Source organism: Hypanus sabinus, chromosome 1 (genome assembly GCF_030144855.1).
Source record: "Hypanus sabinus isolate sHypSab1 chromosome 1, sHypSab1.hap1, whole genome shotgun sequence".
NCBI lineage: Eukaryota > Metazoa > Chordata > Chondrichthyes > Myliobatiformes > Dasyatidae > Hypanus > Hypanus sabinus.
This window is the reverse complement of record NC_082706.1, coordinates 13979228-13992223: the sequence shown is the minus strand read 5'-3', so window position 1 is coordinate 13992223 and position 12996 is coordinate 13979228. Positions and strand designations below refer to the sequence as shown.

The window sequence follows — 12996 nt, the reverse complement described above, 5'->3', positions numbered from 1 at the left end:
TGATAGGGGTATATAGCACAAAAAAAGTTGGGAACCCGTGTTCTAGAGTCTGTTGTGCATGAAAATCCCAGGAGATCAGCAGTTTCTGAGACACTAAAACCACCCTGTTTGGCACCAGTGATCTTCTCACAGACAAAGCCACTTATATCACATTTCTTCCCCATTCTGTTGGTTGGTGCAAACAGCAAATGAACTTCTTGGTCGTGCCTGCATGCTTTTATGCATTTGCTGCTGCCACATGATTAACTGATTAGATATTTGAGTTAACCAGCAGATGTGCAGATGTATCTAATAAAATGGTCACTGAGTGTATAATTGTAAACTTTTATTCAAAGAAAATTATTGCCGCCCGACACTGTTCCAAGTACACTTGATTTTCCAGTCGCACCTTTGGTGAAAATATTGTTGGGTCAGCTTAAAAGACAGACATCCAAAATGGCTCAACATAATTTATTTATGTTAAAATGTACAGAGGTCTTTGAAAGTACTTGCTAGAAAGAAAAATGATATTACATACAAGGGAGATGAAGAGGGAGTGTGGCCAGTGCTTGGCGTCTGAATACACAAGCCATGTTGTTCCCTCCTCTTAGCTTACAGTCACCATGTACAATTACAAAGGCTACAAAAATGAAAGCAATATAAACAGACATGAATATTCAGCTTTTTACATGCGGCTTGGAGGCTGGAGGAGGTCTATTCACACACACTATAAGTCTGGAGAATTTATTTTCTTAAAATAGCTTCAATATTCTACAACAAAGATAGAAAAACTCTAGAGATGGAATGAAATGTGAGTTGTTTAAAAGGCATCTGAGAATCACTACCAGTGAGCTTCAGTTAAGATTACCCAAGTTTAGCTGCTAAAAATACCTCTTAACAGAATTGAAAAATGACAAGTACCAATATTATGTAGGATAAATTCATTTTTAATATAGAAAAACATTTTCTATAATAATCCTAAAGTCAAAATGAGCCAGTTTAGCTTTCAAAAAAGGAAGCTGCCTGATCCAACAAAACCAAGAGCACCAGAAACAATGAAAAGGGGGAAAAAGAAAAACTCTTCTTTGTCTATCTTTAATATATCTGGTGCTCTGGGCTAAAACTGGTTCGTTTTTTTTTCTCTTTTCTTTTTTAAAAACATCTTCCCTTCTCCCTCCCACCCCACCCCAAATCAACAGTATTCCAACAAACACACTTGAAGGCCAGCCCAGAAGTGTGGAGTGGTTTTGATGGACATTAATTCCGACAATGGGACACACTATGAATAAAAGTAAGCCATCAAGTGACATTAGGTCACAGGACATACATGTGGCTTGTGCCAAATATGCATGTTTTCAAAACTCCTGCCCACCAACTGTGGAAACATTTTACGTCACATTCTCTTTATTTTTTTTTAAACGCATGAAGTTACTCTGACGGTGGGCAGAGAGAATGGTGTGATTGGTGAACGGACTGCGTGCTGTGGACTTGCAAAGTGCACCGATGACATCCGTCTTTGAGCTGGCGTGGACGGCCAGCCTCAACCCAACACCTCCAATCCCTCCCCTCCCCCTCCAGTATCGTACCACTTGATCTGACACGGGTTACCTGGTGGTAGGCATCAGAACAGACAGCCCATTGCTTGTGATAACCTGACTGCACATCTCACTTGACAGTTCAGTACCATTCACTATGGCTCACCTCTTTTCCCTTCTCATGTTCAACGTGTCCTCCGCTAGATGACGATTTTCCTTTTCGATACCCACAGCTCTGGGATTTGGGGTGGCAGGGCTTATTTTCGTTCTGTACCTTCCCTCACTCTGTCATGTTGATGCATATACTCTTACAACCCATTCTCTGCTTCCACTGGGAAGAAGCCCAAGGATTCCTGAACAGCGTCAAGTGGTAGCAAGCAAGAGACAAGATACTCCTCTCCTTGGTTAAGTGACTCCTGAGCTAATCTTGCCACTTAGTGAGCTAATTGAAACTTGATTTGGAAGCAATTAAAATACATGTGATTATAAGGGGAGTGGGGCAAGTGAGGGGGAGAGTGAAAATATTAACTTAGCTTGCAAACATAGCAGTCTTTTGCATTTGATAAATACTCTTAAAAGGGAACCAAATATACACAGTCTGACAAATCTGAATAGGCTTCTCATGATTGAGAAATTTACGTAAGAAAAATAAATTGGAAATTAAATGTTTTAAGCCTCAAATGTTTCAGGACCCTGGGCTGTCCTTCGAAAGTGCCAGAACAAATACTGTCAATTCTCATAAAAAAATAAAGGCGTACGAGTGAAATGGCTTGCAGTGACACAAGAAGCAATGTTTAAAACATAGTTATAACATACGTGAAAATGCTCTTGGGCCTGTTGCATGCTGCGCTAGAGTCAAACTCAATACCAACGGGGAAAAGGGTGCCCTCAGCATTAAGGTCCGAAGTCCACAAGCGCACAAGCGATCCGGTTTCACCTACTGGCACGGGATACAGTGAGATCAATAAATTACAGCCACACCTGCAACAATATCACCAAGGCAGAGTATGAGATAAGTGCCTCCTGCCCTGTGCCAAGTCAATGAATGGGGACCATGGATAGTCCTCACTCTGGGCTCACATATCTATGGACTCTATAAAAATGTGGACTGCACACACAAACTGAAAGATTAAAAAAATTAAAAATATAAAAAGCAGATAGTCTTTCATTTCTACAATTCATTAAGTAAGGCTTCTTTTAATTAAAAGATTTCTTGTGCATGGTTCCTTAAACCATTTTTTTTTCTTTTATTGAATTCTGTTGCAGAATTTCTTTTCTCTTCCTTTTTTTTCTCTCTTGGGGTTGGGAAATTAAGGCCAAGGTGCTCCGAACATGGCCCTAAGCAGTTCATGAAATTCCTATGTCTACAGCAACCGTTCTATTCGAAATTTCCATTATTTCGGCTGTCATCAGTATAAACAGTGGCTCCTATGGCGCCTGCAGAATCTCCCCTCATCTTCTCATGTACGGGCTGTTTAGTGATTGCTTGGACATACCGGTGTTCATGTAACTGTGGTGAGAGGGGCCTGTGTACATTACGTTGCCATGGGAATTGGACTGCATGTGCTGCTGGCCATATGGCTGGCTCCCCATCATGCCCATCTGCATCTGCATAGGGTACTGGGCTGTCTGGTTCATGTAGGCCGCGTTGCCGTGGTAACTGCTGTTCATCATCGGCTGGCTCATGCGGTAGCTCCCCATGGGGTTCAGCGGGTTCATGTTCATGGAGTTGACGTTGTAGGCGGGGGCGGGCATCAGGTTGACGCCCATGTTCATGCCCCGCTGCACCGTGATGGCGCGCTGGGCCAGCGCCGGTGTGTTGCGGCCGTAGATCTGTTGCTGGTGTGCGGCCGTGGCGGCCGGCAGGGGCGCCGACTTGGAGCGGTTGGAGAGGTGGCCCTTGGCGGGCATCTGGCCCTGCAGCCGCTGCGCATGGGGGATGCCCAGGTTGGATGCCGGCATGTTACACTGCAGGAGGGGCGAAGTCAGGTTCATGGAGGGGGGCGTGGTCAGGTTGGGCGGCGGGGTCATGGTGGCCTGTGCTTGGGGCGCCGCGGCCAGGGCATGGGGCGCGGGGGCGAGCTGGGCCAAACCCGTGTTCGACAGCGACACGCTGGTGGCGTAGGAGGTGACGGCGGCCGAGTGGCTATAAGGCATCGCATGATGGTCCATGATGGTGTTGGTGAGCTGCTGGAGCCGGGCCAGGCTAAAGTTGGCCGAGGGCTGCGGGTAGCCGCCTGTGCTGAAGTCCCCCTGGCCCATCCTGTCATACAGGCTCATGGTGGTGGCGTTGGAGGACTCGGGGATCTCCATCAGGGTCATGGGGGGCGTGGTGAAGCTGTTGCTCATGCTGCACTGGGACAGTGGCTGCTGCTGCTGCTGGGGCTGGCCTTGGGCTTGGGGCTGGGGCTGAGGCTGAGGTTGGGGTTGGGGCTGGGACTGGGGCTGGGGCGGCGGGGGCTGGTTGTTGCTGGGGGGCCTCTCGATGGCGCAGCTCTGGGGCGACTTCAGGTTGCAGTTGGCCGGAGGGGCCACAGTGTTTTGCTGCATCATGCTGCAACTACTGTTCATGCTGGTCATCTGCTGGGTCACGACACAGCTGTTCTGTGTCAGGCTGCCAGAGGAGGAGAGGCCGCTGTATGAGCAGCTAGTCTGGGAGGTGTTGTTCCCGCATATGCTGCCCCCCATGGTGGAATCGTAGCTGCTGGGGTTCTCGTAGTTCTCCGTGGTGCTCTCAATGCTGCCCAGGTCGCTGAAGCCACTGTCGACCACCTGCTGCGAGTGGTCGGACACGGAAGGCACGTCCATCATCGGGCTCGTCTCCATGTTCTGCATCGAGGGAGCCGAGAGGGAGCCCTGCTCGGGGCTTATCTGCGTGTAGCTGCTCTCCAAGGCTGGCATGCTCGGGCTGTTGACTGAGCGGACTGACTGGCTGGGGTGGGACTGCACCGAAGAGATGGGGCTGTTGTGCCCCGACTGCTGGCAGTCCTCCACCATGGTGATCTGTGGGCTTTCCTCAGCTTGGTTGTAACTCTGCAGGTTCTGGCAGGCTTCCAAGGTCTCGGCACAGTCCTGGTAGGCACCCTCCTGCTCGCTGTTTGTTTCCTGTGTCAAAGACTGCACAGCCTGCACTGTTTCTAGATCAAGTTCACTATGTGATATGTCCTCCTCTTCCTCCTCCTCCTCCTCTTCATCCTCCTCTTCTTCCTCCTCCTCTTCCTTGAACTCTGGGATTAATGTCTCCTTATTGTCTTGATCATCAACACGATCTTCATCTGAAGGTGGCACAATCTCAGAGTCCAGCGATGTGTCATTTACTTGTTCTTCTTCAGAGTCTGCATCCATCACATTTTCACACTCAGTATTTTTATCTGGTGAGGTTGTCTCTAAAAAACGTTCTTGGATTGGAGATTCCTCTTTCATGTTCTCTTTTACACTTTCCTCTACTTTCTTGTCTTCGGGGTCCAAATGTCCTTCATCTTCATCATCAGCATCATGGTCATCGTTCTGGTTGAGCTCTTCCTCCTCTTCCTCTTCCTGCTCGTGCTCTTCGTCAGTGTGCGCCTCTTGCTCCACAGATTCGGGTTTCTCATCATTCTCATGGTCAGCCTCCTGCTCCTCGACTTTGGGTGCTGGACTGTGAGAATCGTGGGGCATCCTCTGCACGTCACACGACACCTCTTCCTCCAGCTCCTCCTCATCCTCTTCTTCCTCTTCATCCTCCTTTTTGTATGCCAAGGTCAGATCTGCTACTTTCGGTTCCACAACCGTATTCCCCCGCTCCTCACTGCGGTTTGGACGGCCTTGCTTCAGAGCACCACTGTTTGTTGGGGTGCAAGCGTTCTCAAGTGCAGTATTGGATCGGGCAACCTTGAATCCTGGCTTACGGCCTGGCTTTTTCTTCCATTTGATTGTCCCCCGCTTCACACCTTTTGGCCATCCTCTCTTGCGCTTCAACACCACGGGTGGGGATTTGGGTATGGAAGGCTCTTTAACTTTCCCTTCCTTCACGGAGACAAAGGATTCAAGCGCATTCTCTCCTGAAAAATTAAGGAAACAGGAGTCAGAATTCAGATTTAGCCAGGCTGAAATGCAAGTGAAGTGGTAAATGATCTAAAACTGAGATAATCTTAATGGAATATTAATGACATTCCACTGTACTTCAAAAGACAGTTTTACAGTCTAGTCTCTCAAACAATCAATAACACCAGTCACTTCCCCTGTGTATCGACAAAATGAGATTGCCCTTGCTAACACAGAAAATGTTGGAAAAATTCAGGAAATCAAGCAACATCTGGGCCGTGCCATTTTTCTCACAGCTACCATCAGGCAGAAGGTACAGTCGACCATAAGATACTTGAACCAACCAGCATACCCTTAATCACTACTCAGTATACAGCAACACTGTGACTGCCTTGATAGTTTGCACTACAAAAGGGCTTTTTTATTTTTGTTCTAAATGTGTTCTTTTTGGGAAAATGTGTGTACAGTTTGTGTTTGTTTTATGTTTTGAAAATGCTGCTTATCTGATGCTACGTCTGTGATGTTGCTGCAAGATTTTCATTGCTCTTATGCCCACATATACCTGTGTATCTGACTATAAACCCCGACTTTGACTTTAAGCATGTGTGTAAAGAGAAGCAGAGTCAGGAACTCAGTGGAAGCTTGCAGTAAAATGCCGAATTTATCGTTTTCAGTAAGGCATGATGAAGGGAAAATAGCAAGGCAAGTACTGCCTTAGAGGGCTCAAGCAGCAAATATACACTCACTGGCCACTTATTAGGTACATCTGCTCGTTAATCAAATCAGCCAATCACATTACAGCAACTCAACGCCTAAAAGCATACAGACATGGTCAAGAGGTTCAGTTGTCGTTCAGACCAAATATCAGAATGGGGAAGAAATGTGATCCAAGTGACTTTGACCGTACAATGACAGGGTGGTTTCTCAGAAACAGATGATCTCCTGGGTCATTCACACACAAGCATCTCTAGAGTTTACAGAGAATGGTGCAAAAAACAAAAACCATCAAGTGCGTGGCAGTTCTGTGGGCGAAAATGAGGGGTCAGGGAGAATAGCCAGTCTGGTTCAAGCTGACAAGAAGGTGACAATAACTCATAATGACAGGCATTAATCATTTGGATAGTCAGAGGCTTTTTCCCAGGGCTGAAGTGGCTAGCACGAGAGGGCATAGTTTTAAGGTGCTTGGAAGTAGGTACAGAAGAGATGTCAGAGTAAGTTTATTTTATGCAGAGAGTGGTGAGTGCATGTAATGGGCTGCCGGCGACAGTGGTCAGGGCAGATATGATAGGGTCTTTTAAGATAGGGTTTTTTCACAGCTACATGGAGCTCAGAAAAATAGAGGGCGATGGGTAACCCTAGGTAATTTCTAAGGTAAGGACATGTTCGGTATAGCTTTGTGGGCCGAAGGACCTGTATTGTTGCAGGTTTTCTACGTTTCTAACTCCAATAACTATGCGTTACAACATACAGAGAAGTGGATGGGCTGCAACAGTAGTATCCATGAGTACAGACGTGTATCTAATAAAGTGGTCACTGAGTGTAAATGGCTTGGACTCAAATATTAGTCAGCCCTGAAGGGGATTAAATTTCTTTCCTTGGAAGATATTTGTGAAACATAAGTTTTTAGGACAAGCTGCAAAATGCACTTTTGCTTCCCCCCCCACCCACCAGTGCCCAGTGTAAGGTCCATAATCACTGGATTAAATTACAACTTCTCATTAAATTTTGGCTTTTAGTTCAGTAGTTGGTCCATTATAATTACCTCACATATTCCCTATCGGCTCACAAATCTGGAAAAACAAGTGGCATTCAAATGTCCCTTCCAGTTTGAAGTGCGTAAGTATTATTCATAGGAATCTCATTGAGGGAAAATCTCATTGAAACCTATCGATTATTGAAAGGCCTAGGTAGAGTGGATGCAGAGAGGATGTTTCCTTTAGTGGGGGTGTCCAGGACCAAGCGCATAGCATCAGAATAGAAGAATGTCTGTTTAGAACAGAGATGAAGAGACTTTTTTTAGCCAGAGGTTCATGAATCTGTGGAATTCATTGCCATGGCTGCGGGTATATTTAAAGCAAAGGTTGATATGTTCTTGATTGGTAAGGGTGTCAAAGGATACAGGGAAAAGGAAAGAGAATGTGGTTGAGAGAGATAATACATCAACCTCGATGAAACAGCACAGCAGACTCGATAGGCTTAATTTTGCTCCCATGTCTTATGGAAAATAAGCCATGAAGATCCAGAGATTATGTAGTTAACTTCAGACTTTACAGATGGTGTTAACATCAAACTACCATAAGCTATTATTAAACTACCTTAGGTTAACATTAACCTAAGACTAGATAATAAGAATTTCAAAAGATGATGGTCTTGCTCTTAGTTAGAGCAGGAATATTATCTTCAACAAGGTGGGACAGCAGAAGCCTGATTGGTTGAGGACTGAGACTAAACAATCAGGAGGGTCAGACGATGGGAGTTGAGTATATATGCCACTGCATTAGACATGCCTAACCATCATCTCTGATGAAGATAGCAGAGTCTGTCATTGAAATGCCAGTTAAAATCGACAACTGGGCCCGGCTGGAAGCCCAAGAAGAGTTTATGCGTTATATATGCTGGGAAAGCACTAGATCCTTTTCTTTTTATTAAACTACCATGCTCAAAGAAAGGTTACCAAAAATCTCCTGTAGCCCATATGGTGTGCCTTCTACTGCAGCACAATTCTAGTCTGCATGACCTTGAAATAATGTTTAGTGTGATCCTTCTTAACCCGTCTTGATTCAATGCTCCTGAGTCATATTGAAGTTAAAGGGGCCAATACTCTGTCTCCTGCTTACTTCAGTTTAAGTAATTGTAAGAAAGTGAAGAATGTTCAGCACCCAAGCTCTTACGATACATTGGATAGACTTAGATACCCAATGATTTTTACTTAACACAACCTCTATAAATATCCTCTGATCACACTGGTGATGGTTTATTTCCAATGGCCACATATAGAGTACTATCTTGTATACACTACACATTCAGGTGATCAATGATGTGGATAATATAGGTGCATTACAACCAATCCTGGATGCTATTTTCGATATACATTGATGACATTTTGTGTACTGAGAAACTTCCCTGCTGCTTCGTGCCTGATGAATTTCAGAATCACTACAACGTTTCTAGCGTGATGACAAGTGTGGGAACAGAGTTCCTGAGCAATCTTGTGACTTAAGCTAATGAGAATACTTCACTCAAGTCTGACTTTCTTACCAGCCCTTTAGATATCCACACTTTTGATTAACCGGTACCTTTTTTTTGCACAGAGATCAAACAATTTCCTCTTTCCAGGTCCCACCTTGATCTATTGGAAATTGGGTTTCGTTACTATTCTTGGTTGGTGCGACTGTAACGAAACCCAATTTCCTTCGGGATCAATAAAATATGCCTGTCTGTCTGTATAATCCTTGATTTCTTTCTTGTCCAAAAAATCCATTCATTCCAATAATTGAATAAATTAACCCAGACTATTAATTTCATCTTGTTCCTAATATCTTTTTACCTCGATTATCTCAAATTTCTCTTTTACAGCATGTGTATTGACTGAGCTATCTTTTCCTTTCGAAGGAATATGCTTAGTTCATCTTAAATCTGGTCATCATCAAATGTCTTTCATTCTTGTGTAAATAGTTAACCTTGCAGTCAGCTTTTCTAATCTACTAGTTTTGAATCTTTCTTGAGATCAATTCTTCCTCATTTCAGAATCTTCATTTTTGATCTCTTTCCGCAGTAATTTGAAAGGTAATTCAAATGTTGTCAGTGAAATGATAATGCAGTGGTCAAATACCTTGAACTTCACTGGCATCATCATCTTCTTCTGCAGCCTTCCTCTTGGAGGAAGTGCGTTTTCGGATTCCATCACCCGGTTCCAAGCTCCTGAAGATACGACCACCCCGATGCTCCTTGTCGTTCCTCTCATCCTCTTCCAACTCGAAGGTTGGTTCCAGGTGTGGCATTGGTGGCTCTGTGTCGGAATCGTCAAATGGCTCATCCAGAACCTCAGTCGTCTCAGAGATGGTCTCTGTAACGACACTGCTGTTGTGCTGTTTGCGCTTCCGCCCACGTTTCTTCCGGTGAATTACCACTCGCTAGAGAGAGAGAGGGAGAAAAACAGATTGTTCAATGGGTGACATCAATTAAGTCACGATTTAAAAACATCACTATTTACTTGAACATGTGTGATTGCAAGGTAAATATGTCCGAATTTTTAAACCAAATCTTAGGCGGAAATTCCTGGAAACACCCAGCAGCTCAGGAAGCATCTCTGAAAAGGCAACAGGAGTTACTATTGATGACCTCTCAGCAAAACATTCTTATTTCTATCACCTGCAATATTTTGTTTCCCGATTACACAAGAACACAAAAACATGAAAAGCAATCTAACATGTTGCATCATGACTGTATCGTACTTCAAGATTAACGCTGATTTTCAATTTAGAGTCACCTTTCAGCGTTGTCCCCACATCGCTCTCGAATGAACTCAACAGATAAGCTTCTAAAGACCTTTGGAGTAGATAATTCCAAAGATTCTCCACCTTAAGAGTGAAGCAATTCTCATCTAATTCCTAAATAGTTAGCCTCTTAGTCAGAGACTGTGGCCCCTCATATTAGAACAACAAATTCCTTACATTTAACCTGTTAGCTCTGCAAGAACATTGCAAGTTTGAAGAGATTTCTGTATTAAGTTTACTTAATCTCCCCTTACATAGTAAAGCTACGATCCCTGGCACTAAGTTAGCGAGTCTTTGCTATATTCCTGCAATAGCAGTTACTTCCTTTCTTAGGTAAGGAGACCAAACTATACACTGTCCTTCAAGTACCTATCCAATTGTGATAAAGCATTCTTAATCCTGTATTTTTAATAATAAAAACAAATACACTATTTGCTCAATCAATAATCTGCTGCAACTCCATGTTGGCTTCTGTTGACTTATCTACAAGAATGCCTAAGACCCCATTGAATATGCTACGCAGTCCTGAGACTCTTAGAAAATACACTGCCTATTTTGTGCACAAAATGAATGACTCTACATTTTTCCATATTATATTCCATCTACACTGCCCTCACCTACCTACCTACTCTCATAGTTCAATTCCCCCAAATCCTGAGTTTCTCTTCTATCTGTTCTCATGGTGCATAACCCCTTGAAGCCTACATTTCTCACCTACCTGCTTCACTTGGTCCATATCCCCTTGAAGCCTCCTTACATTCTCCTCCAGACACTCGAACCCATCTACTTCAGTATTACCAGAAACATACCAGACATTTAGTTCCCTCAAATTGTTAATACAGAAAGTGAATAGCTATGGTCAGTTAATTGCAATATCTCAGTAGTCACAGCCCACTAATCTGTGAAGGGTTTATTGACATTCTTTGCTTTCTGTTCAACAACTAATTCTCAATCATTACAAATACATTATCCTCAATTCCTGCACATCGAGCTGTCCTTCATTTATTATGTTAGTTACTTCTTCAAAGAATTTCACAATAATAGTTAAAGATAAGTGTCATAAATTTATGCTGATGTGTTTATTTTTTGTACCATTTTACACCAGTTTGTGTTATTCTAAGTGCTACAGATGAACCTTTACCTACCTCTCTCAACTCTACACCTCACCACGGAACTGCTGGTTAAATGATTTCTAAAGCAGGGAAGGGAAAAAGTTCTAAAAGTACAAACTCTGTAAATTCTCCCTTCTCTGCTATCATGGTGCTTAATAGAACAATACCCCACATAAATCAACTCACAACTTCAGGTGAGACACAGCAGTGCCCATGCTGTTTGTAACCAGCAAAATCAAAATTTATTTCAGCAGCTTGTGACAGTGGAGTAAGGTGAACAAAGGGGTAAATTTCTTTTCAACCAATAAACTCACTTAGCACCAAAATGTGGCAAACACTGCCATCTAGTGTCATTCAAAAATATGAAAAAGCTTCTGATCATCTTTTTCCCATTCGGTAGCAAAGATGATTCTCCATGACGTTACAAGCTAGATAGCTGGTATTTCTTTCATGTTTCACATTTTTATGTTCGCTGAGGTCCCAAATGACAACAAGGAGGAAGTGAAGAGGATGCTTCCTCTTATAGGGGTCACTATTCAAAACCAGAGAGTCACCTCAATACCTAGAACTATACAGCACAGGAATAGGCTCTTCAGTCCACGATGCCTGTGCCAAGCATGATGACAAATTAACTTCAGTTTCTACCTGCACGTGATCCATTCCCCATTCCCCATATAGTCATATGTCTATCTAAAAACCTCTATGATTTCTGCTTCCATTACCATCCCTCGCAGTGAATTCCAGCCACCCACCACTCTGTGTAAATAAAAATGGTCCCACATATCTCCTTTAAATTTCACCTCTCTTAAAGATTCCCAACCTTCTTTATGCCATGAACCAAAACCATTAAGCAAGGGGTCTATGGACCCCAGGTTGCAAACACCTGCCTTAAAGATATTTCTTCTCTGGGATGAAGATAAGATTAAATTTCTTCTCTCAAAGAGCTGAGAATCTTTGGAAAGCTCTTGTTGAAAGGCCAACATATATAGAATCTTCCAGTGTTTTTAAGGCAGGCCAAGACTTACCAGTTTTTGTTTATGCATGGTTTATCGGTGATTCTATTACATTTCTTTACTGTAATTTTCCCAGTATACGATGCCTATAAAAAGCTTTCACCCTCCCTTGGAAGTTTTCATGTTTTATTGTTTTACAACATTTAATTTGGCTTTATTGACACTGATCAATAGAAAAAGGCTCATGTCAAAGTGAAAACATCTTTAAAAAGTGATCCAAATACATAAAACACAAAATAATTGATTACTTATGTATTCATTCCCCATTAATATGACACATCACTGGTGCAGCCAATTAGTTTTAGAAGTCACATAATTAGTTAAATGAAGATTTGTTTTTGGAGACCTGTGTGCAACGTGTTTCAATTGATTGTCGTAAAAATACACCTGTGTCTGGAAGGCACAGCTGCTGGTGAGTCAGTATCCTGGCAAAAACTACTCCATGAAGACAAAAGACCACTCCAAGTGAAAAGGTTATTGAAAAACACAAGTCAGGAGATGGATACAAGAAAATTTCCAAGTCACTGAATTATCTGTTGGAGTACAGTTAAGTCAATCATCAAGAAATGGAAAGAATATGGAACAGCCATAAATCTGCCAAGAGCAGGCTGTTCTCAAAAACTGAATGACTGTGCAAAAAGGAGACTAGAGAGGGTGGCCACCAGTCACAGCTTTATTGGAGAGTGGCAAAGAGAAAGCGGCTCCCATGAAATCTCAGCTAGAGAGTGCCAGAAGGCATGTGGGAGACTCTGAAGTCAGCTGGAAGAAGGCTCTGTGGTCTGATGAAACCAAAATGGAGTTGTTTGGCAATTTGACTAAATGCTATGTTTGGCTACAT

General features: G+C 43.3%; 1 protein-coding gene across 2 annotated transcripts in view; it reads right to left on the bottom strand.

The window, feature by feature from the left end:
* Positions 1–434: 434 nt before the first annotated feature.
* Positions 435–12996, bottom strand: part of LOC132391514 (histone acetyltransferase KAT6A-like) — a 187572-nt gene continuing 175010 nt past the window's right edge. For both annotated transcript variants that reach the window (XM_059964802.1, XM_059964811.1), the window contains exons 16-17: positions 9370–9670; positions 435–5554 (exon numbers count right to left, since the gene is read on the bottom strand). In XM_059964802.1, coding sequence (XP_059820785.1) covers positions 2967–5554; positions 9370–9670 — 2889 coding nt within the window. In that variant the 3' untranslated portion in view covers positions 435–2966. The remainder of the gene's footprint in view (positions 5555–9369; positions 9671–12996) is intronic.